This window comes from Misgurnus anguillicaudatus, chromosome 7 (assembly GCF_027580225.2).
Source record: "Misgurnus anguillicaudatus chromosome 7, ASM2758022v2, whole genome shotgun sequence".
NCBI classification, from domain to species: domain Eukaryota; kingdom Metazoa; phylum Chordata; class Actinopteri; order Cypriniformes; family Cobitidae; genus Misgurnus; species Misgurnus anguillicaudatus.
Genome location: NC_073343.2, coordinates 39,670,582 through 39,696,429, shown reverse-complemented (window position 1 = coordinate 39,696,429; position 25,848 = coordinate 39,670,582). Strand labels below are relative to the sequence as shown.

Sequence of the window (25,848 nt, the reverse complement as noted above, 5' to 3'; positions counted from 1 at the left end):
TTAAAGGCAATATCTGTATTTGAAGAGGTAAAATCCCAGTTATCCAATGAGCAAAGCTGGCATGCAGTTCTCATATTCTCTCCTCTCTCTGACAGGATACGTTCAGCCCTCGGGTTTTAATATCACGAAGGCACACTATTAAAGAGAAGACAGTTATTAATGAAAGAATTGAAATTGGCAGCCAACTACTCTGAACTGTCTGACCACCGAAGGTTAAGATACAATAGCGTCTAATTTTAGAAGACTTCACTGGCACCTCCGGGAGGTAAGGAACTTCGTGTTTTTTATTCAGTGGAAGATGGACATTTTTATGATGACATTTTAAAGGGTGACCATATCTGTTACTCATAACGAAGTCGCTCACTATCTTTCATTTTAAACATATTTCAGGGTTTTACTGGCATAGGGAATCTTACACTCAATAGACACAATTTCCACCGAGACACGATAAATAAAGCTTTTATTCTGTCCTGTCGGAGGTATAGAGACAAAACATAAACCCTTAAACTATTAAAGTGATGTTTAGTTTTACTGCAAAATGCTTGGCTGGGATGATCAAAATGATTCATGTTCCTGTAGCTTCATAGGTAGAGCATTGCATAAACAGTGCCAAAGGTCATGGATTCAATCCTAGGAAAACACATACGAATTAAATATATAGCTTGTAATGCACTGTAAGTTGTTTTGGATAAAAGCATCTGCCAAATGCATAAATGTATGTAATGCAATGTAAATGTATGTAAAAACACTAAAACTAAACCTACATTAAAGTTCCTAAAACGATTTAAAAGCAGTACCAGGGCTTTCCGGTAGCCTTTGGGCAGATACTCTTGAATTTTTGGTAGCCTAAAATTAATATAAGTAGCCGAATGAAAAATATATTTTTTAATTTAGAATAATAAATTCTAAAGAATGCTAAATCTAAATCACGTTTAGGCTTTCTGCGGGACTTTTCACTTGTTAAGTGAGAATAGTAATGACTGACAAGACGACGTTGGAGGAAATTTTGCGCAACAGGTCCAGAGCATCAAAGGCAAATCAGTACTGCCATTCCCTGTATAGTTCGAGCGATCGCAAATGGAAAGTGAAAGTAAATGCAAGAGCGCATGCAAATGCGATTTCAATACCCGATTCCCGAGTTATAACTACCTAACCAAATCTGAGAGAAATATATTTTCCTCCATAAGATAGCCTGACGGGCAGGGCAGAGATACATTTTGGTGGCCCGACAGGAATTTACAATAGCCCCAAGACGTTGGGCTAGTGATTTTGAGAGACCTGAGTACTGTGCGTTGCTCTTGTGATACTTCAACGTCATACGTCAATCAATCTGAAGTATCGATCACTTCAAATCTAAACTTAAGACATTTCTCTTTAACAAAGCATTCACATAATTTGTCAAGTAAATATACTTATCCCGCAATAGTTCGCTTGTCCGGAACAAAGCATTCACATAACTCGTCTGGGTAATATACTTACGCCGCAATAGTTAGCCTGTCTGGAACCAAGGGGATATTAAGCCACAATACAGTATGACACTTGCATTACATCCGAACGGGCCCTACGCTAATAGGATTTTGTTTGTCTTTCCCTGTTTAGTCCTCGATCCCGAGACTAACAGACCCAGTTCCGGCTGCCGTGAAGGTCATCACATAACTGATCTGGCTTTCCTTCAACGTGCTTCCAAGCCGATATCTGACAAATGATCACCGGGTGTCCCAACTAGTGTTCCAATAAAATTGTGTACAATCCCACCTATTATATAATATATCCTCAGAATCAGCTATGTCTGGCTCTCTCAAGGGTTTTTTTCCCTCCTAGGACTTTTCCCTACCTGATAAAAAAAAGCCAGGAGGGTTTTTCTCCTAGGGGTTTTTTCAACCCCTGGGGAGTCAGCTGACATTAGCTAAACTTAGCACCCTCTTCTATGCGTTACATTATTACTACGCTTGCTAGTACGGTGTAATCTTAGCCGCTGTATTTTGCTGCTTATGTTGTCCATCGATTTTTCTGTGTTTTCTTCTGTATCTATTAATGTGAAGTTGCTTTAAAACAATTGACAATTGTTGCTTCTATGAAGCCCCTCTTTTGGTTTACACTATAATGTAACTGTTATAAAACTGTCATCCATAAACACGATTTGCGAGTCCTCTCGGATTGATTCCTATCAACAGTGAAGGTGAAGACTACAACTCGCATTGTTCCACACTCTTTCACAGCGTCATCAAGCTACACCGCTGTTGCCGTTTAGTGACCTCTAGTGGCAAAAATGACATATTGTGCCTTTAAGTTCAGCTAAATAAGAGTTCACCCAGGAACTGTGTCTATTTTTCACTGGATGTATAGCGTAGATGTTTTCACAATATTTAGTGAATGCATGCTTCATAGCAGCCGTTAATAAAGATGTGTGTATGCAATAGGTCTCTTTATTCTTACTTAACCTCAGCGTCGATCTGTTTAGTGCAACGGCAGAAGTGCCCATAAAAATCACACTTATCAATATTTCCAATCCCCTTATTATTCTCTTCTCTGGACTTTTTTGCAAAATCAATGCGAGCCATTTCGGCCGTGTGCCATTTTATCAAACCCAATATTTCTCTCCGGTTCATCGAGCCCTGTGTATATTTAAAGTTTTTCTGCACTTGTGTTTGTCAGTCAGCAGGAGGAATGTAATCAACTCGGCTACCTGTGTTTTGACACGTCGTGATTTATACTCCGAGCTGTTTCTCGGGATTTTACCTCAAATAATTATTTCATATAGATTTTCAGTCAGAAGATTTGACGTGTGATTTTGCCCCATATTTATTAAAGGACGTCAATGAAGCAGGGTTACAGTATTTCCAGAAGAGTTCTGTATGGGTTTTACAGTCTAAATATGATGATACCATCATGTCTAGTACAGGGATTTATAAACTGGGGTCCGGGGAACCCCAGGGGTCCTCCAGGGGTCCCCAGAAAAGTTGAATAGGAAAAAAGACCAAAAAAATGTAAAAAGTTAATTTGCTTTATAATATCACGATTACTATTTATCTAACACAGTTTAAATGTTTCTTTATAAAAATTATAAATAAATATTTTAGGAAAGTGGTCCATCGCTAAAGGTCAGGGCCGGCCCTGGCCAATTTGCTGCCATAGGCAAGATTTCACCTGGTGCCCTTTAGAATCACAATTGTGTTCCAATCATTTTGTTCATAAACTTACACAGAAAAAAATGCACAGCTTTGTCTAGTTTTTCTTAATTTTGAAAATATGTTGGAAACACACACAAACACAAACGCGCACACGCACACATACACACAATACCCTGTCACTCAGGCATTTGATCTTGACATTGTTACTGAAGCGGCAGTTTAAAATATAAACCCAGAATTCAGCGAACGTCAAGAACAAGAAAACGGAAACATCAATCAGACCGAGACGCGGGATTTAAATTACGTTACACGGACCATGTTTAAATTTCAGTGTTTCTCCACAGAAATACTTTGTCTGGTATTAATAAGCTGCACATTGGAGTGCTGGCTGCTCCCCGCGGTGCTGAAGACGCGTGATGGCACTATGCACAGATATTTACGTGCTATCTATTGGAAAGCGGAGGAGTCATTAGTTCGGTTAGTAAAATAACGAAATTATAACTTTTAAATAGAAGAAAAAAGTTTTTTTTGTAAAGAGATATTTTTTTTTAAGTTTAAAAGTGCAGAACTCTTCTCAAGGGGAAGAAAGCTATACTTTTCCCCTTTCGTGCAACCTATCGGAAAGCGCAGATGAGTTTGGTTAGTAAAATAATGAAATTATAGATTTAAGTACAAAATAGTATTTATATAAAGAGAAATATTGAAATAAAAAGTGCAAAACTTTTCTTAAGTGGAAGTAATAAAGTAAAATAACGAATAATAATTATATAATACCGAATAATAGTTTCCAATAGGTTGCACGTAAATATCTGTGCATGTGCCACCAGTACTCCGTCCGAGTGCGTCTTCAGCACCGCGGCCAGCACTCCAATGCGCAGCTTATTAATCACAAACAAAGTGAGCAAGTTGGTATTTCTGTGTAGAAACATTGAAATTTAAACATGGTCTGTGTAACATTATGTAAATTCCGCGTCTCTGTCTGATTGTTGTTTCCGTTCTGATCTTGTTCTTGACGTTCGCTGAATTCTGGGTTTAAATTTTAAACTGCCGCTTCAGTGCAGTATAGCCACAGAGCTATTTAACAAGCACGATCTTCCGAGATACTATGCTACTAATAATTCATTAATAACTGCTGTTTTCTTGTGCAAAATTAAATATTTAAAGTTAAATGTTTATATACATATATTAAAAAAATTATAATTTGGGCGCACGGACGCCCCAAGGGATCGGCGGCGCCCTTAGCATTTGCCTATTCCGCCTATGCCCAGGGCCGGCCCTGCTAAAGGTTCATCATATGCCATCAAAAAGTTTGAAAAACCCTGCTCTAGTACACCTTTATAAAAATAATTTAGGGATGGTAGCTTAGTGGATCCTGGAGAGACTTGAACCTCCAACCAGGCTTAATCTTTATCCACTAAGTTATTCATAACCACTACTTAGATTAGAGTAAAAATAACTACAATCAATCTTGGTTTGGTGTGGCTAAAGATCTTGTCTTGTCTTAAATGTAGTCGGTTTAAACCTAAAAATGGCTGATTTACTTGTTATTAGCAACATGAAAAATACTGCGGTATACTTTAGTATTTACTCTAGTAAACTGTAGTAAAGCACTAAGATACTATAGCGCTTTTTGAAACTTACCACAGTAAATATTCAAGCATACTACACTATTTACTATACTTTGTCAGTTCATTATACATTAATAAAGTGCAGTATACCACAGTATTTTTCTTAGGATAGAAATGAATAATACCTTTAGCTTTCAAATAGACTGAACTCTCTTCTAGTGCTCACCTTAAAGTGCTGCAGCTGTTTGCTGTGTTGTTGATCATCTGTGTCCTCACACTGCTCTGCTTCAGGTCTAAGGTTTAGATTAAAGATGAAGAGCTCGGTTTCTCTCAGCCAACTCTTTAATTCCTTTATCCGGGTCTCCAGCTGGGTCACCATCCTGTTGGTTTCTGGAGACAGAAGATCGCGCTGACTCTGACGGCCCACACTGGGTGTCACATGTTCGGCCAGGGTTTTCTGATCGGATGCAAACAGAGATGCCACACAAGCATGTGTTAATACACAAACACATGACATCACTTAGCCATTAACCATGGTTAGTTTAACTGACTACATTATTTAGTAAAAACAAACTTATTTTAAAGTGTAATGTGGCCATAGTATTAAGTAGTAATGTTATTGTACTTTAACTCTTTCCCTGACATTGACGAATTATCTCGTCAATACAGAGGAAAGGCTTACGTGCCAATGACGAGTTTTTGCAGCAATCCATATTTCCGCTATTATCCACTAGATGGCACTCTTACCCAAATTATAAAACACTAAAGGGTCCACTGATCCGAAAACAGTAAAAACTCTCGTTCAAAAATCTTTCTGAATCTGATCTCTAACAAAAGTCTTTTTAAAAAATGCAATTATCTCGCTTTTTGTTCAAAATGTGGTATTTTTAAAGAAAAATTATTTGAAAGGGGATAAAAAGATCGGAAGATTGGATAAAAGTTTTTTGTTTGTTTAAAATCAGAGGCTCTGTTTACTATCTGATATATTGCATGTAAGAGATAATGTATAGGCAACAAGTTGTTATCCCAGAACAATGTGATCAGGTCTTGTATCACACTGAAGGGGCTTATTTCGCAATTTCACAATTTCACAACCTGCTGCCTGTACATTATCCGGCTTATTACACAGTTATTTAACTCATAAGTAAGGTAAGGAGCATTAAATATTAATTTAAAATGTTTTATTTGCTCATTTTCAACAAATACAGACCTTCCGTCAGGAAACCCTGTTTACTTTCAGTTTTAAAGGGACACTCCACTTTTTTTAAAGATATGCTAATTTTCCAGTTCCACTAGAGTTAAATTTGATTTTTACCTTTTTGGAATCCATTCAGCCGATCTCCGGGTCTGGCGCTACCACTTTTAGCATAGCTTAGCATAATCTATTGATTCTGATTAGACCATTAGCATCACGCTAAAAATGACCAAAGCGTTTTGATATTTTATTTAAAACTTGACTCTTCTGTAGTTACATCGTGTACTAAGACCAACAGAAAATTAAAAGTTGTGATTTTCTAGGCAGATATTGTTAGGACTATACTCTCATTGTAGCGTAATAATCAAGCACTTTGCTGCCGTAACATGGCTGCAGGAGGCACAATAATATTACGTAGTGCCCGAAAATAGTCCACTGCAATTAAAAGTAACTAAGGGGACAGTGTGTAATATCAACTCTTAATGTTACGTTTTAAATAGGAAAAATATTGAAACTCTTTGGTTATTTTTTAGCGCAATGCTAAATCTAATCAGATTTAATGGATTATGCTAAGCTATGCTAAAAGTGGTACCGCCAGACCCGGAGATCAGCTGAATGAATTCCAGTTTAACTCTAGGGGAGCTGGAAAATAAGCATATTTTCAAAAAAGTGGAGTGTCCCTTTAAGATAAGACAATAACACACTATTTGGTTAAATCATTTGTAAATAGTATGCCAGATATCTTATTAAAATACATATTTATTTTAATTTTGTGTAATATTCAACTGTACCTGTCAAAAATGATTTGCATCATCCGGGTTAAATTGTGTTACTAGTTTTGAGTGGTTGTTATCCAAAAGGATCGAATCTTGAAATGTCGCGACTGGCCAATTAGAAACAAGGATTTTAGAGAGTCGTGTAATAAGTTTATATATTTAAAGAAGGTTTCTGGAAGGCATTAAACTTTTGTGAAAATCATAAAAAATGTTGGCACTAACTGAGAGAAAAAAATGCTGGCGGAGAAAGAGTTAAAGGCTGACCCATTTCACATACCACAAGAATAAAAAATGCATACATTAAACAACAGGATAAACTTAATTGGTGGCCAGATTTATATGGAAAAGAACAAATAAATCTTATTATTGAGTCTTGACTTGAATATAGCGTATCCAAACCACTGCTGTATGATTGAAGTCTCTGGTAGCTTCTGGTTAAAATCTCATCACACAAAGTGACATTTTAGAGCAACATTCAAATGTTTGTTGAAAAGCAAACAATCAACCGCAAAAAACACCCCAATGATTTTCGAAATGGGCCCCGCTGAACAATTTTCCCTGCACAGACAGAAACTCATGCTGAGCGGTGGGTGTGTTTGTGTGTTCTCCACCTGCCTAGCAATCCCACTTTTGGAGACAGAGTGCAGGTTTGAACCTTGTATACCGAGACGACAATTGCTAGCGCAAAACACGCCATTATCCAATTAATACACACGCCGTCTGCCGTAATTGTCTTTCTTTTATTTGTGCCGCGTGTACGAAAACTAGAATGCAAACAGATGTGATTATGATGCTGCTATGAAGTGGCTATTTCGGCACGCCGCTTCAATTAAGTTCTTCGGGTTTGGCCTCACGCGCCCTTCACCATCAGACCTTTATTAACACATCTGTGTTTCTAGTCCTGTCAACGCTGTGTTAAGAGAGGAGAATGGAGAGCTCTGCTCTGTCACGAGAGATGGTTTTAGCTTTATGATGAAAATTTGTTTTTTTGGCTGAAAACGAATTTTGAGGCTGTCCGGAAGGCGAAATCAGACCACATTGTCCTTTAATGAGATGTCAATGACTGGCGAATGTAAAAGCGCTTAAAATGTACAAAATATTCATGTAGCATATTTAGTTAAAGTTATACCTTGACTATGAAGGCTTTATTACTTTATATTTGCCTACTATTACTAAAATTTGTTGCTAAAACACATTAAACATTTTCATTACTTATAAAAAATTGAAAATATTTTCATTTTAATGTAAAAATTGCTATAGAAGTAAATAATGTAGAATATTCTCTCTCTCTCTCTCTCTCTCTCTCTCTCTCATTTTATGCCACTATCCTTTCCACTCATTTGAATACAAATGATTTGATGAGCATCAATGGAATCCAGATTTAGTCGTTGTTTTCTCTGTGTAACAAATGTCTCTGTGTGAGGTGAAGTCGGTGCCCTTGGAGGGTCACGCAAAAAAACAGAAATTTATTGCCACTTTATTTTGTTCGGGAACAGTTTGCAATCATAAATTCTTCATAAGCAGAATACTTCAGAGAATGGTCTGTCTTCATAAATATATACGACAGAGGACATCAATTTCATTTAATTCACAATTTGTGTCAGCACAGCAGATGCCAATGGCTGACTTGATAGGCTTGTTTAATATGCAATTGAGACGGCACAATGCTGCGGTACAGGAGCGGCGTCGCTCGGATTGAACTCTACGCACCGCTGACGGTTTATTCCTGTCGCACGCGGCCTAGAAAGACGCCACTCATCGCATATCGACACCGCACACGCTTCTGTCAGTCAGAGGTGTCGCTGTAGCTGAGTGGCTTTATTCTGATTGGCTTAAATTAATGCTCGATTGTGATGGAACAAAGATACGAGTTGTTTGACACTTTGAAACTTTCTAAAAATTGTGATTTTAAACAAAGGCTGTAATGCAAATCATGAGGAGCAATGCAAAAGCACACTTATGAGGCTGTGCATGTTTATTCTGTATTAGCCAAAATACATCTATTTCAGTGATAATACTTTACAATAAAGTTGTATTTGTTAAAATTATTAAATGCATTAGCCAACATATCAAATATTAATCTTGGTTAATATTAGTAAATGCCAATACAATGTTTAAATTGGTTTACTGTGCATGACCTATTTTTGATTTTAAAAATGTATTAGTAAATGCTGAATTAAAGGTGCAGTGTGTAAATTTTAGCAGCATCTAGTGGTGAGGTTGCGAATTGCAACCAACGGCTCAGTCCACTGCTCACCCCTCGTTTTGAAACACATAGAGAAGCTACGGTAGCCGCCACTGAAAAAACATATAATTGACGAAGAAAACTTAGCAAAGTGAAAAAAGTTTGTCCGTTAAGGGCGTCTGTAGAACATGGCGGCACAAAATGGCGACTTCCACGTAAGGGGACCCTCATTGTATGTAGCTAAAAACTTATCATTCTAAGGTAATAAAAATATAATGGTTCATTATAAAAAGGTACACCTCTGATAATATAGTTTTGTATATTATTTTGCATTTCTGTCAAGAGAACCTTCTAAAAATACACACTGCACCTTTAACATAAAATGTATAAATCATGTAATACATAGTATGCTACAAAAATCCGACCCGTGCGTACTATTCAGATAACAAAATTTGCGTCACGCTCACTGTACGTGGCCCTTCGTGTATGCGTAAAAACAGGACTATATTTCTCACTTTAGTTTTTTAAAGTTTTTTTTAGTTAATATAGGGTGACCATACGTGCCATTCTTTCCCGACACGTCCTGGCCAGGATTTCGGGTGCGGTTCTCTAATATCAGTTAAAAACATAAGACATACAATCGTAGTTTCATTCTTACCTTAAAATGTAATGGTTGCTTTTCTGAAATAAAACCTGAAATAATTAACCTCCAACAAATATGACTTCCGAAAGACGCACCTGAAATCCTGGCCAGGACGCCACCGGGAAGAATGGCATGGTATGAATTAATTCGGATGTACTACATTCGCTATGTTGATACATTACGTGACATACGTCGTCATAAACGCAAATTAGTCGTTAACTGGAACAACGTTAAACTAGCGCAACGAGGACATTTTTTAATAAAACATCGCATCTCCTTCTTCTTCGTTGGATAACTCTTCTCCCGGGGGATCACGGCATAGTAAAGGGTCCATCGAATGAACACTACATGATCTAGCGGAAGTAGTAGGCCATCCGGGTACTATGAATTCAGACATACTACTCGGCTACTCATATTATATAGTATGAAAGTAGGCAGTTTCGGATGCAGCCATACTGTCACAATGATATAAAATATAAATTGAATGCAACTCACTTTCAACTTTGGTCAAAAGTTTCAGATAAATGCATAAATGCAAATTATGTTTTTCCACCAAAACCTGTTTAATACTTAAAAATTGTAATTGCAAAGACATGTGGCTATGGTTGCACAGTAATCATAAACACTGGAAAGAAAATACATTTTAATCATAGTTCAAAAGAACCTATTTTATAACAACTGCCAAAAATTACATACACTCACCTAAAGGATTATTAGGAACACCTGTTCAATTTCTCATTATTTGCAATGGTATAATGGTGTGGGGATGTTTCTTGGCACACTTTAGGCCCCTTAGTGCCAATTAGGCATCGTTTAAATGCCACGGCCTACCTGAGCATCGTTTCTGATCATGTCCATCCCTTTATGACCACCAAGTTTTCCATCCTCTGATGGCTACTCCAGCAGGATAATGCACCATGTCACAAAGCTCAAATCATTTCAAATTGGTTTCTTGAACATGACAATGAGTTCACTGTACTAAAATGGCCCCCACAGTCACCAGATCTCAACCCAATAGAGCATCTTTGCGATGTGGTGGAACGGGAGCTTCGTGCCCTGGATGTGCATCCCACAAATCTCCATCAACTTCAAGATGCTGTCCTATCAATAATATGGGCCAACATTTCTAAAGAATGCTTTCAGCACCTTGTTGAATCAATGCCACGTAGAATTAAGGCAGTTCTGAAGGGGGTCAATATGTATGTATTTACCCTGGAACTTTGTCCTTACAATCTCCAAGCTTCTTATTTCATCTCTCTCACTATCTATTCTGTCTCTTTCTCCTCTAGATGCTTCCCTCCCTTACTCTCATCTCAGCAGGTGCTCTGGTTCAGTAAAAGATCTCTCAATGTGTGATGCTCACCTGTATCAGAAACACTTCTTTTCAATAAAGAAATCATGACTGATGTGATGCTTTGAGACTCTTTTTACATTGTTTTTGCTAACAGGAGCCCATTGTTTTATAATCCACTTGTTCTGAGAAGTTGCAGGCTCTGTTAATACAGAGAAGTCAAAGCTCACCTCCAGTTGATCCCATTTGCTCCTGAGGGCACTCAGTCTTTGGTCAAAGTCGGCTGGTAGCTCGACACCGCTCCTCTTCAGAGATTCAGACCAACCTAGAAGTTGTGTTTTCTTTGGAAGCCACATGGACATCTCCACACTGTTCCCCTGTGGACACACACACAGCCATCAAAGGGTCAGAAATGTCCAAATACCATTTACTAGCGCAACCAGGAGAACCGAGGAGGACTGTTAACTGGTTTTGCATCAAGTGGCAACCCAAACATTATTGTTTGTCATTTAGATTTATACAAAATGTTCACCCAGATGTGACCCACAGGTTTAAAGGAAAACACCACTGTTTTTCAATATTTTACTACGTTCTTACCTCAGCTTAGATGAATTAATACATGCCTATATTTTCAATGCGTGCACTTTTAATCTTTGTACAGCGCTTCGTGAATGTGTTAGCATTTAGCGTAGCCCCATTCATTCCTATGGCTCCAAACAAAGTTTTATTTTGTGCCAACACACTTACTGGTGTAACTACTCATGTAACAGTCTTTAAATAGGGAAAACATGGAAGTGTTTGGTGGCTTCTAAATTCATCCCTGTTTGGATCCTAAGGAATAAATGCGGCAAGGCTAAATGCTAACACATTCACGAGGAGCTGTACAAAGATTAAGTGCACGCAATGACAAAAGATAGGTATGTATTAATTCGTCTAAGGTGAGGTAAGAACATAGTAAAATATTGAAAAATGGTGGTGTTTTCCTTTAAGCTTAATACAAAAGTGAAATATGAAAGTACGTAAAGTCAAATGTTTTGGGGTAATTGACTGTAATCTCTATCTTAAAGAGTATATTTGTTATCATTTTAAAATGTGACATTTTCGTTCAAATGCTGGACCGGCATACAGTAAAAGATGAAACTGATGCTATTCGACACCTTTTTCGGGTTAATTTCTCTCTTTTCTCCATCTATCTCCCTCTCTCCCCATTTCATTTTCTGCATCAATAGCTACTTGATTCTAGTTTTCGGTTGTCATTTATCATTATGGCGGATGCGCATTTAAATATTTAAATGTGGTGTTTTTTCCCCCTTTCCTCGCTGTCATGCGGCCAGCGTTCATTTTTCACTGTCGTTTGTTTTGATGGAGATGATATCACATCCTTTTAAATCATTCATCCTTTTCAGTTTTTAATAGTGGTCGCCAAACTAAAGACGCGCCTCTTTAAAGTAAAGGAGATTACACAATTTGTTTGTTGACAGCAAATATTGATTTTAAGTCCACCCATTGGTTTAAAAAATGACATGTTATTGATAGAGAACGCAGAGAAAGAGAGAGAGAGAGATGGCTTGAGTAATTACTATTCTGCAATAACGAGAAGTTGAAACGCTAACCTGAGCTACGTGCACGGCTGACTTTCGGCCCTGGAGTAAAGTTCCTCGTCGCAACCCAGATAGGGTGATTTACAAAGCTAACCCTAGGAGATAGCCTGACGCAGTAAAAACTTCACAGTCAACTGTGTAATTGTCGATGAGGGAAAACATATTTCAGGGCCAAAGGATGCCACGGAGGTGCAGGTGTGACGGAAATACATGATTCTGGCATTGCTCCGTTAACCTTGAGGAAAAGAGCTAACCGAGGCTACGTGAAAACTTCCAAGACCACGGCGCTTTTTTAAAAGCCGTTTATCCGTGTGCAACAGCACACGCTTGCACTCGTGCAGAAAACGACAGTATTTGTAAAACTCAAAAACATTTTCTAGGGAAAAATGCTGGTTCTGGCTGTGCACAAATGTAATCTGATGTTACTGTACGGTTGCTACATGGCATTTTTAAGCTGTTATGGGTGGTTCCTTACAGGTCAAAGACAAAAAAAGCCCACCACAAATGATATTTAGGTTAAAAACACAAAAATGTTTGGAGTAATTTGGTTACCCATTCTCCACACACTCCTTGAGGTCCTAAAAAACCAAGCAGCTTTACTAACAGTCTTTTTAATACTACGACACCTTTAATAATTGCAAAAGCAGAAAAAATGAAAAGATGAAATATCAACAAGCTCTTGTAATTTTAATTTATTTCACATATTAATGAACGCCAGTCTGAAAATGTCAGCAAAAACCCAGTTACACATGAGCACACTTAATGCGGTTTCTCAGATTCATCTTATCCATTAAATTAAAAGTTTGTTCAGGCTCTGTAACTTGTTGAGACAACAGAAGTCAAACTCCAGGAACCGAGGTGGAGATGAGGTGTATTTAAATCATTTTATGCAAACGCTCACACGTCAGGTGCGACAAAATGAGAATTCTCGGGACGCTGGCAGACTCCCGACGGGCCCTCATCTCCACCACGGATTCGACGCTGTCTCTAAATCAAAAAGAAAGTAATAACGTCTTTCTTTTGCCCTGAAAGTGAATCTGCACAGGGCGAAAAAAAAAACCTCAATCTCGGCACTCTCCGATTATTCGCCGAAGCGGCCGCATTAGATGTTTTGCACGAAGGAAAGGGAATCCGTTTTCTGAATATGCATCAGTCACATGAAAATCTACACTGGGAGCTGATGAGTTACAAATTGTCTCAGAGGTACAAAATATGAAATTTGATATGCTTTCATGATACAGCGCTGAATGAAGCTGGGAAAACTGATAATTACTTAATCAGTTTCAGGCCTTTTCATATCTTGCCAGCATCCTTGATGTCTGTAATTTGCTCCAGACAGAAAGCAGGGCGGGGAGGAGGAGAGGAAGCGGCGAGAGGGAAAGAAGCCGGGGTAGAAGAGACCCATTGATGGAAACTCGGTGCAGCTGAGGAGGCCGAGCCAAAATCTCAAAGATGTGTGAGCGCCGGGCTTGAAAGACCAGGAAGTAAAAAGCTACATATTTACTTTTAAAGGGGGGAAACGTAAAGCCTCCATTTGGACGCGATTCCTTACTGTTTATGCAAAATAGACGGCTTTTTTCCCTCTTCGTGAAAAATCACTTTGCAATGAAAGAGGGGTGGCCGGGGGGTTCTGTTCAAACCGGCCTCAAACAAAAGTCCTTGAAACACTGTTAATTGTCACCATGGCGACCGGAAGAATAAGCCATTTTACAGCTGGTATAGAATACGAGCGCTTTTGGTTTTTCACCGTGCTCTCTTCTCTCTGTTTAAGAACAAGGTGGGCAGTCACCGTGGGGTCGGAGAGGAACCCAGGAGAGTTTCCACCGGCCTTTCCAGACCTCAGCTGGCATCAGGAGCTTTCCTCGGGGATGGGGGACAAAATACACTTTGCATTGTCGAAATGCAATGACTGGCAACAAATTGCATGGACAATGCTATCGTTCACGACGACAAGAAAAGGTTGAGCGAAGAAAGGGAGATGCCACGGTCTCGCAAGCGCGTAGATGTTAGCCCATGGGACTCTGGGAATGCGTTCACTCTCGCTGTTATAATAGCTAGCAATCTGCAAAACAATCTGGAGCGCAGAGGAATTCGAGATCTGGTCGCTACAGAGGATGGGTTATACAGATTTCTAAAGTGATAATGAGAAAGTCAGGAGGAACAATGAACAAAAAATCTGGTCTGATGGAGAGACAGAAGATTTATTAAGTAACAAAGCTCAGGATGGTCATTATGGGCTCTTTGCTTACAGAGTGATTATTTTAATTTTTCACTCCTCAAAGAGGAAAATGAAGCCCATTTTTAGGACCATTAAAAAATTGATATAATTTCAAATCATTTATATCATCAAACTATGAGCAACGTTTTCCCTCTGGTAGTTTATGATGTGTTGTTCTTTTTCAGCCTCCCCTTCTGCCCCTTCACAAGTCTTGGTGGTGACCCCCATAGGAAGCCCATGCCTAATGCCATTGAATGGCGAACAAAGGCACTATTTATCCGGGGCCCGGGGTCTGGAGATCAGCTGTGAGTTCGGGGAGGAGGGGTTCTCATGGAAAGATACTCAAAGCCCATCTCTCCGCTGACCCTCTCTATACCGAGTGTGGCATTTTTCTTCAGCAGACAAACACAGGAATAATGCAATCGGCCAAGAACTTGGAGCTTTAATAGAGAAGAGAGGCCTAAGATCAGTTCAGCTCGGCCAGGCTGCGATATAAAGAGACGGTGCCAGAAATCACAGTGGTAGTGCTGCTTGCAATAAGAGAAAACTTTATGGCCCAAAAGGTTCCTATTTTATAGCTCCGGATACTTGAAACATAAATGAGATCTTATTTAACTTTGTTTCTTCAAACATTTCAACCTACTGTATATAATTTGTGCTAAGTCTCCAATTGCAAGATTTTTTTATCTGAATCTACTTAGGAAAAGGTTGTTTAGGTCTGATTATGTGTTACCCTGCTGAATCTTTTTAAAGTAAATATGTGTGAACGTGACAGATATTCCAACTCGACAAGCAATTTTCCATGTAAATGAATGGCAGTTCGGCTCAATGAGTATAAATTTGCAACCTGTGAAAAGAGAAGGAAAATTAAAATGTACAATGTCATTTAAAATTGGCAGAACTGGTCGAGTAAATTGCATTTGAGAAGTCGAATCGCTTGCTTTCTTCTAGCTTATTCCATTTACATTAACTGAAAATCACATTACACAGAGCATGCATTGTTAATTGAAGCCTGTATTGCATTATCCCCATATAAATCAAATGACAAATATTAAAATGAATAGCAAATTCACTAATAGCGAATCATAAAACAATCCTTTTTAACTATCCTTCATTAATTATTTAATTCCAATTATAGCTGTAGTTCACAACCAGGTTTAGAAAGCTGAATCTTCTGCATTGGGCCGTCTGCTTTTGACTGATTTGAAAATAATGGAGATATATCTGTGTGACTTAAAACCTATATTGTAGAGGAGAGAAAGTCAGAAAGAGAGAAAAAACTGTAGCTCAGTGGTAAAGCAATGCATTACCAGCGCATAAGGTCATGGGTTCGAACCCAGGGAAGACACATACTCATAAAAAATGTTTTTTTTTGTAATGCACTTTAAATTTCTTTGGATAAGAGCATCTGCCAAATGTAAATGAAAATGAAAAGAAAGCAAGACAGAAAGAGAGAGAATTTTTTATGTTTCTTCCGTTGACAGCTCATAAAAAAGCTTGCTTACCCGACAACAAGTGTTGCAGATCTCCATTGAAAGAGACAGTAAGAAACTGAGTTCAAATGAAAATAAAGCAAGAAAAGAAAAAGAGGTAAACAGCAAAAAATATCCCAAAGGAAAATTGCATTGCTCTTTGAAAGCTCAGGAGAATAAATTAATTAAAACAACTTTTTGCAAAAAAGTAAACAAACTCAACAGCAAGAACTTTGAATGCATTACAAGAGAATCTGATATGAAAATCTGTCACTTTGAATAAATGCTGTGAAAATGTACTTAAAGGTGCCAAAGAATGCATTGAAATAATCTGTTAAATTGCTCTCTGATATCTACATAAAAGGTATGTGGCTTTATTAAGTGCAAACATTTTCCAAAAACGTTTTTACAACCCATTTCAACCTTTAGAATGAAATGGTCTATTTTTACCTTATTTGGAAGGGTCATGAATAATAATGTTGAGCTCTGCTCTGATTGGCTGTTTCACAGAACAGCTCCTTTCAGTAGCTCTTGTGTGTGCACGAAGATATAGAATTTAAAGGGACATTTCCACTTTTTTTGGAAAATATTCTCATTTTCCAGCTCCCCTAAAGTTAAACATTTGATTTTTCCCATTTTGGAATCCATTCAGCTGATCTCCGGGTCTGGCTGTACCACTTTTAGCATAGCTTCGCATAATCTATTGAATCTGATTAGACCATTAGCATTACGCTAAAAAATAACCAAAGAGTTACATTGTGTACTAAGACCGACGGGAAATTAAAAGTTGTGATTTTCTATGCAGGTATGGCTAGGAACTATACTCTTAAACTGGCGTAATAATCAAGGACTTTGCCGATGCAACATGGCTGCAGCAGGCGTAGTGATATTACAGTACGCACTGCACGAAAATAATCCCCTTGGTTACTTTCAATGGCAGGGAACTATTTTCAGGCACTACATAATATCACTACGCCTGCTGCAGCCATGTTACATCAGCAAAGTCCTTGATTATTACGCCAGAATGAGAGTATAGTTCCTATCCATATCGGCCTAGAAAATCACAACTTTTGGTTTTCCGTCTGTCTTGGTGCGCGGTGTCACTACAGAAGAGTCAAGTTTTAAATAGGAAAAAAATTTAATCTCTTCGGTTATTTTTTAGCGTGATGCTAATGGTCTAATCAGATTCAATGGATTGTGCTAAGCTATGCTAAAAGTGCTAGCGCCAGACCCGGAGATCAGCTGAATGGATTTTAAAACTGTTAAAATCAAATGTTTAACTCTAGGGGAGCTGGAAAATGAGCATATTTAAAAAATAAAGTGGAGTGTCCCTTTAAGGAATAATTAATTGTTTGGAGATTGTTAATGGATATTTCTGAGTGGTAAGTTTGTGTGGTAAGGTTTTTTTTGTGTTTGTTAGTTTGCATCCTAACCCTTTCATAGCTTTATCATCTGTTTTGCGATAGTTACAGTAAATAGCACTACTCAAAACATTGCACAGTATTTTTAAAGTTAAAGCTCAGAAAAAATATGTGTGCAATGTGTGTATTTGTGTAACATAATAAGGTAGACTTCTGAACACATCTGCTGTGAAGTCGTGCAGCAGGTAGCGCAGAAGACGAGGGCCAGATCAGAAGATGTAATAACGGATGGAGTACACTCGTTTAATGCTTCATCTCTCCGTTCCTCAGGGGACTGTACAACTGTTTCTGGAGACTCTCACCAAACAGCAGGTGAGACAGGAATCCCCTACGGCTTTTCACAATGCTGGAGCCAAAGAACATCACGCATCCAGTCAGGACAGATTCTCTCATAGCATCACCAACATGTAAGACACCTTCATGACCCCTTTCCAGAGTGATCTGCTTCTTTCAATCAAGAGGTCAAGCAATTGAGGATCTTTAATATCACACAAGTGTCACGAAGATGCCTGTTTGTCATGTGTTTCTGTAGACAAAACAACGGACACCATCAGAACTACACTATCAACATCTCATTTGGGACACTACATGCATACTTGTTTTTATGCATTGTATAACACTGAGCTTGTGTATGCGTGTGTGACTGCTGCATGAACATTACGTGCGTGCGTTTGTCTACTTCACTGCATGTTCAATGAGAAAAACCACACGAATCGAGCCAAACCGCAGAAAGAGAGGAGAACATCAAGTGCAAAAACGGAGAGGGGCCGTTCTCTGTGAGAGTTGTCCGTTGCTGTGGAGGACGATCCAACATCCTGGAGACGAGCCAATGAAACAACAGGGAAGCGGGACAACAACACGGCCGTCCAACATTACATCACTGCATTAAAATGCCATTATGCCTCCTATTGAAAGGAACAGCCGATCGCACATAAAGACAGAGTTATTTAGTATATTTTCCGACACTGACGCAGTAAATCGCTGCATGCTCATCATCTCTCTCATCCTCTCTCCTATAGTCTTAACGCATTTGCCCACAATTACAGCGCCACCCCTTTCCTGCCCCCTTTGCTTTCAACTCATACGAGTAAACTTTCCCAAAGCCCCACAGTGCGTTTCTTCAAGGCAAAAATGCTAATGGGGACTTCTTACCGTCTAGCTACTAGGAAAAGGTCGACTAGAGAAAGCGATGAGAGGGAATGTAAATATGTGTATGTGAGATTTCAGTCTCACACAGAGATGTGAGCTTATTAAGGTATTAGGCCAAAAAAATTGTATTGTTTGCTAAAGTATGACAGTATTGAAGTGTATGGGAAATCAGGGTTTCCACACCTTAGTTAACTTCAAATTCAAGGACTTTCAAGGACTTTCCAGGTCCAACACCCTCAAATTCAAGGAATAAATGTGGGGACACATTTCAAGTGAGAACAAGGTTACATCGTGTTACCTTTTAAGATACATTGTTACAGTTTCCTTTCGAGGGAACTGGCGCTGCGTCACTGCGGTGACACTTTGGGGACGCCTCCAGGTAAGTACGTCTGAATGTGTATATCAAATTCAACCAATGGTGAGGCTTAATGACAAAGACAGGGTGACGCGGGAGCCAGGAAGTATATCGCTATCTGAAATATTGCCAAAGATGGCGTTACAGGGACGGAGGATGTATGGCAAAGGAGACGCAGCGTCTCGTTCCCTTCTCAGGGAACAACAGTTACATACGTAACCCGAGACGTTTTCATGTGTCAAACACAACTATGCAATAAAGCATTTTGGTATGGATCAACATTCGCATACAGAAGATATAACCATTTAAAGCAAACATTTTAGTACGTGTGCTTAAAAAGTCTAGAATTTTTATGATATTATCCTACACTACACAGGGAATAATATGGATTTTTTTCCAGAAAACTTCTTGCATAAAATAGATTCAAGCACTTTCAATGACCTCTATCTATGTATGTTTTCAAAAACTTCACAGTGCTTGAATTTTTCCCCAGATTCACAAACTTTCAAGGACCCATGGGAACCTTGAATAGGCTAATAATTTAAGATTGTGTGCATTTTAAAGAACCATAGTATTATTATCTAATACTTAAACTGTACCATGGTATGGCCATAATACATAAAAAAAATGCTGACCCCAGGTCTATTCATTAACTAACTAATTTTGCGAATACAAAACTAATGCTATTACGAATAATATTCCTGATTTGTTATTTCTTTGTCCTACTGATGATAGAAATTCATCACATAGAGACAATGAGAAGCAGAATTCATTATTCGAGCAGTTTGATTTGAATCACATTGGCAGAAAATGAGAGCGAGAAACGTTAGAAGCTTTGCTTTGTTAATTAATCTCAGAACCAAATCGCAGCTGTGAATTTCGCCCAAGCTCGCATCCTTGTAAATGATACGGCTTCCCCTTGTCAACAGTCATATTTGTATTAGTGAATAATGCATGGGGTATAACAGGACTCCATCCGAACTGCTGACTGCAAAATATTCATCTCGTCTCAGATTCACCATCTCAAGGGCTTGATCTCTTGAACACAACACCCCAAAACTAATGCAACATTTATTTAGGGAAACACTAACAAATTTGGTTATTTTTTGTGAGAAATTGACAAAGCGCAATTTGAATATATTTTAAACATCAACTCTTCTCATCTACATACAGGAAATACACTCAAGAAATGTTTGTAAGTAAATGCAAGTCTCTCATTCTGCACGTGTATGTGTGTGTGTGATTGTTAATGGGCTCTGGATGTTTGTAGTGCCATCTAGTGGTTTGAGTGTTTAATGCATTACATTAAGATTTGGGAATAATGATCAGAAAGTTCCTTTTCTCTCATTCCTCTCCTTCTCTTGTATGGTTTTCTCATTGTCTCTCTCCTCCTATTCTCTCCTCTCATTCTTTCAACTCCTCATCCTGCTCTCTGTTTTGCCTCTCCTCTTATACACCCCTCTCAGTCTCAAAACTATTTCTCTCATCTCCTCTCTCCTCCTCTTGTTCTCTCATCTCTTCCCTCCTCTTATCACCATCTTCTCTTTTCCTTGATCTTTCCTCCTCTCAGCCTCTTATCGTTTTTCATCTCTTCTCTCCTCGTCTCATTCTCTCTTCTCCTCCTTTTGATTTCCTCTCTCTCACCTCTTCTCTGTCTTTTGTGTTTCTCTCCTCCTTTCATTCTTTCTTTCCCTATCTCCCCCTCTCATTCTCTTCTCCTCTCTCAGCTTGTTATCTCTTCTCTATTCATTTCATTCTCTCTTGTCCTCTAACCTCCTCTTGCTCTCTCTTCTCCTCCTCTCAGCCTCTTATTAATTTTTTCATCTCTTCTCCTCTTGTTCTCTTGAACAATCTTCTTCTCTCTCCTCCTCTCAGCCTCTTATCGTTTTTACATCTCTTCTCTCCTCGTCTTATTCGCTCTTCTCCTCCTTTCAATTTCCTCTCTCTCACCTCTTCTCTGTCTTTTGTGTTTCTTTAATCTTTTCGTTCTTTCTTTCTCTATCTCCTCTTCTCATTCTCTTTTCCTCTCTCAGCTTCTCATCTCTTTTTTACTCATTTCATTCTCTCTTCTCCTCTCACCTCCTCTTGCTCTCTCTTCTTCTCCTCTCAGCCTCTTATCATTTTTTTCATCTCTTCTCCTCTTATTCTCCTCTCACCTCCTCTTGATCTCTCCTTCTCTCAGCCTCTTATCATTTTTTTCGTCTCTTCTCTCCTCGTCTTATTCGCTTCTCCTCTCTCAGCTTCTTATCTCTTCTCTACTCATTCCATTCTCTCTTCTCCTCTCACCTCCTCTTGATCTCTCTTCTCCCATCTCCTCATCTCAGCCTCTTATTTTTTTCATCTCTTCTCTCCTCGTCTTATTCTCCTCTCTCAGCTTCTTATCTCTTCTCTACTCATTTCATTCTCTCTTCTCATTTCACCTCCTCTTGCTCTCTTCTCTCTCCTCCTCTCATTCTCTTCTCCTCCCACCTCCTTTTGATCTCTCTTCTATCTCCTCCTCTCAGCCTCTTATCATTTTATTATCTCTTCTCTCCTCGTCTTATTCTCCTCTCTCAGCTTCTCATCTCTTCTCTAATCATTTCATTCTCTCTTCTCCTCTCACCTCCTCTTGCTCTCTTTTCTCCCATCTCCTCATCTCAGCCTCTTATCATTTTATTATCTCTTCTCTCCTCGTCTTAGTCTCCTCTCTCAGCTTCTTATCTCTTCTCTACTCATTTCATTCTCTCTTCTCCTCTCACCTCCTCTTGATCTCTCTTCTCCTATCTCCTCCTCTCAGCCTCTTATCATTTTATTATCTCTTCTCTCCTCGTCTTATTCTCCTCTCTCAGCTTCTCATCTCTTCTCTACTCATTTCATTCTCTCTTCTCCTCTCACCTTCTCTTGATCTCTTTTCTCCTATCTCCTCCTCTCAGCCCCTAACTGTTATTTTTCATCTCTTCTCGTCTCATTCTCCGCTCACCTCCTCTTGATCTCTCCTCCTCTCAGCCTCTTATCATTTTTTAATCTCTTCTCTCCTCATCTTCGCTTCTCCTCTCTCAGCTTCTTATCTCTTCTCTACTCATTCCATTCTCTCTTCTCATTTCACCTCCTCTTGCTCTCTTTTCTCCTCCTCTCAGCATCTTATCATTTTTTTCATCTCTTCTCTCCTCATCTCATTCGCTTCTCCTCTCTCAGCTTCTCATCTCTTCTCTACTCATTACATTCCCTCTTCTCCTCTCACCTCCTCTTGATCTCTCTTCTTCTCAGCCTCTCATCGTTGTTTTTCATCTCTTCTCCTCTCATTTTCCTCTCACCTCCTCTTGATCTCTCTTCTCCTATCTCCTCCTCTCAGCCTCTTATCATTTTATTATCTCTTCTCTCCTTGTCTCATTCTCCTCTCTCCGCTTCTCATCTCTTCTCTTTTCATCCTCTTATCTCTTCTCACCTTCTCTTGATCTCTCTTCTCCTATCTCCTCCTCTCAGCCCCTTATTGTTTTTTTCATCTCTCTCCTCTCATTCTCCTCTCACCTCCTCTTTATCTCTCCTCCTCTCAGCCTCTTATCATTTTTTCATCTATTCTCTCCTCGTCTCATTTGCTTCTCCTCTCTCAGCTTCTTATCTCTTCTCTACTCATTTCATTCTCTCTTCTCGTTTCACCTCCTCTTGCTCTCTCTTCTCCTCCTCTCAGCCTCTTATCGTTTTTATCTCTTTCTCCTGGTCTCATTCTCTTTTCTCCTCCTTTTGATTTCCTTTTCTCTCATCTCTCTTCCCTCTTCTCTTTTCCTCCTTCTCTCCTCCTCTCACTTTCTTCTTTTTACTTTAATTCTTCTCCTCTTGTCTTTTTAATCTCTCTTCTCCTCTTCTCAGCCTCTTAACGTTTCATCTCTTCGCTGCTCATTTAATTCTCTCTTCTCTATTTAATTTCCTTTCTTTCATCTCTCTTGCCTCTTCTTTGTCTCTTGCTTCTCTTCATTCTCTTGTTTCCTCTTTCCTTCTCTCATTTTCTCTCCTCTTGTTCTCTTAATCTGTCCTCTCTGGTCCTCTCAGCATCTCACTATTTTTATCCCTTCTCTCCTCATCTTATTCTCTCTTCTCGTCCTTTTGATTTCCTCTCTCACCTCTTCTCTGTCTCTCGTGTTTCTTTCCTTCTTTCTTTCCCTGCCTCTCCCTCTCATTCTCTTCTCCTCTCTCAGCTTTTTATCTCTTCTCTTGACCTCTCTTCTCCTCTCTCCTCCTCTCAGTCTCTTACTATTTTTATCAACACATACATTTGGCCAGCTGGTTTGATTTCCTCTGTTTCTTGCTTTTCTCTCATCTTCTCCTTTCATTCTCTCGTTTCCTCTCTCCTCCTCTCATTCTCTTTACTTTTCCTCCTTGTCTCCTCCTCTTTTTCTCTTGTCCTCCCGATTTCTCATCTACTCCAGAAGCACATCTCTGGGAATCAGACTCTGAACATATATTTGGCCAGCTGGTAGACTTCAAGCCTGTCAGTTCTCATACAAATGCTGGCAACAACCTTCCTGTCTATTGGCTGCTCGTGTTTTTTACTTGACAAGTTTCTGAGTTCATAAAATGTGAAACTAAAGATGGAGGGGGGTGAACATGTGCACACTGCTGTCTCCATGATATAAGGATAAAACCCAACACATAATGTATTTGCTACAGCGTTGCTAGGAGATTATCTACTGGTCCAAATCCAAATACCCCAAAATCTTTGTGTTAGTGGTTCTTAACAACAGAACTAGATTTAATCATTTATCTCTCCCTTATCTGACATACTCAGCACTTATGGACAAGCACAACTGTTGGGTTAAATTTACCCTAAAAAAAAATTATTGCATCCTACGGTTGGATTTGTCTATACCTTTTTTTGAAGTTTGAAGACAAAAAACTCCTGAAAACCCCAAACAAACCCATTAGGGGCTTAAAAGACACAATTGTAATTAATGACAAAAAGGATCATTTTGGATTGAACAAATATCCTTAAATACCTCATCTACCCCAAAACTTGAATGAGCTGGAAACCAAAAGATAAAAGGTAAATCAAAAGTTAATGTCTATGTTATTTGTCAACTATCCATGTGTGTCTGTGTGTGTAATTAAGTTTTCGAGGGTGGTGAATAAAGCAGGTGTGTGTGTGGTTTTGTTGAATGAGTGTGTATCAATGGGGTGTCCTGCATTAGTGCTGTAATTAGTCAGCGTCCTGCAGAAAAAGCCACAGGCCCCAGCCGGCGCCACCATAACAACTCACACACACAGAGACGAGAAAACCTGCTCATTTTAACACACAAAACACCACACACACACACCCCTCATTCTCTTCGACCGTGTCTCATGAGGGAGCATCTAAGAAGAGACATTGAGAGACGCTGCAGGGGGACCGAACCACCCCGCATCACATGCCAGCCAATTACAAAACACAAAAAAACTGAATATTCATGGATATATAATCCATCTGAGAGGGTCTTAAAGGCGCAGAACAGAAACAATAGACAGAGACCTCTACTGAGCTCTTCTTTGACCTTAATAAAAGGGATGGTACATTCAAAAATTACAATTTTGTCATATACTTTTGTACCTAAAAGGTGCATATTGGTACCTCAAATGTACATACCTGTACCAAAATGGTAAATATTAGGACCTTTTTAACTCTCATAAGCCCCTATTTTCCAGTATACGAGTTCCTTGGAGGTAAAAATGACCCCAAAAATTAAAAGAGTGATTAGAAAAATATATACATTTTTAATAATACAAATAATATATCACTTACATCTATACATTAATACTGTGTTTTTGGGAGATATGAAGTACTTTTGTACCTGTTTACCACTAAATTCTTCAACTACACCATTAGCTTGGCTGTAAAATATCACATTTTTATGAACATTACACACAAATTATGATCTAAATTTGATTTTTAAATTGTTTTTAGATATTGATCTAGATGTTATGTGTTAAATTTGGTCATCTGGTGTTTAGAAAAAAAACAAAAAATTACAGTTTAGGAAAAAATTTTGACCAGCAGAGGCCCATAGAGACCCATTCATTTCACTGGATGTGGCCAACTGCTCACATCACTACTTTAGTGATACATTTTGTGAATTTATGTATATATAAACATTAAAAAGGACATTAAAAATAAATATTATTTCAAATAGTAGAATTTTTTGTAGTTTTGATGCATTTTTTATATTGCATTTGTGCTCTCGTACCAGGCCTACTTTTCTGTGTTGAAATTTTCAGATTTATTCAAGATGCATTGATTTTTTTTTGGACAAATTAGGAGAAGAAAAAAAGATTTTTTTGCATTTCCCATTCATTTCAATTGGGGTAATTTTTACTCCCTAAGGCCCTCTTTTGGTATTTTTTTACACATCCTTAGAACGACCGAATCAAGCCCATGTTGTTTTATATGAATATTGACAGATAGTCTAGAAAAGTCACAAAATCTTTTTCCACTGAGATGAAGGAAACCACGTTTTTAACTAAAGAAAAGTGGCTAGGGGTAAGATTGACCCCAAGGGACTTATTAGGGTTAAAGGTACCGCCCCAGTGAAAATGTTAGAAAGTAAATCAGTAAAAATGACTTCAGCTTTTCACAGGCAGGGTCACACATGACATACTGTAAAAGCACTGACTTGCAACAATAACTGTCTGTAAGGAACCGACCAAAAATTAATAATAGTTTACTTGCATCATACACAGCCACACACATTAATAATAATAACACCTCAAGATCTGTCGCAGAGGGTCTGGCATCAATGAAGCAACACATGAGCACCACAGACGTTTGATGTCAAACCTGGTAAGACTTGTAATGATGCGCCATATTTAAATCTGTTGCTTTCAATCTGTTTCCTACAC

General features: G+C 38.7%; 1 protein-coding gene across 2 annotated transcripts in view; it reads right to left on the bottom strand.

Annotated features, from left to right (window-relative positions):
* akap6 (A kinase (PRKA) anchor protein 6) overlaps positions 1-25,848 on the bottom strand; it is a 167,901-nt gene that overhangs the window by 31,281 nt on the left and 110,772 nt on the right. For both annotated transcript variants that reach the window (XM_055171832.2, XM_055171831.2), the window contains exons 10-11: positions 11,020-11,166; positions 4,926-5,156 (exon numbers count right to left, since the gene is read on the bottom strand). In XM_055171832.2, coding sequence (XP_055027807.2) covers positions 4,926-5,156; positions 11,020-11,166 — 378 coding nt within the window. The remainder of the gene's footprint in view (positions 1-4,925; positions 5,157-11,019; positions 11,167-25,848) is intronic.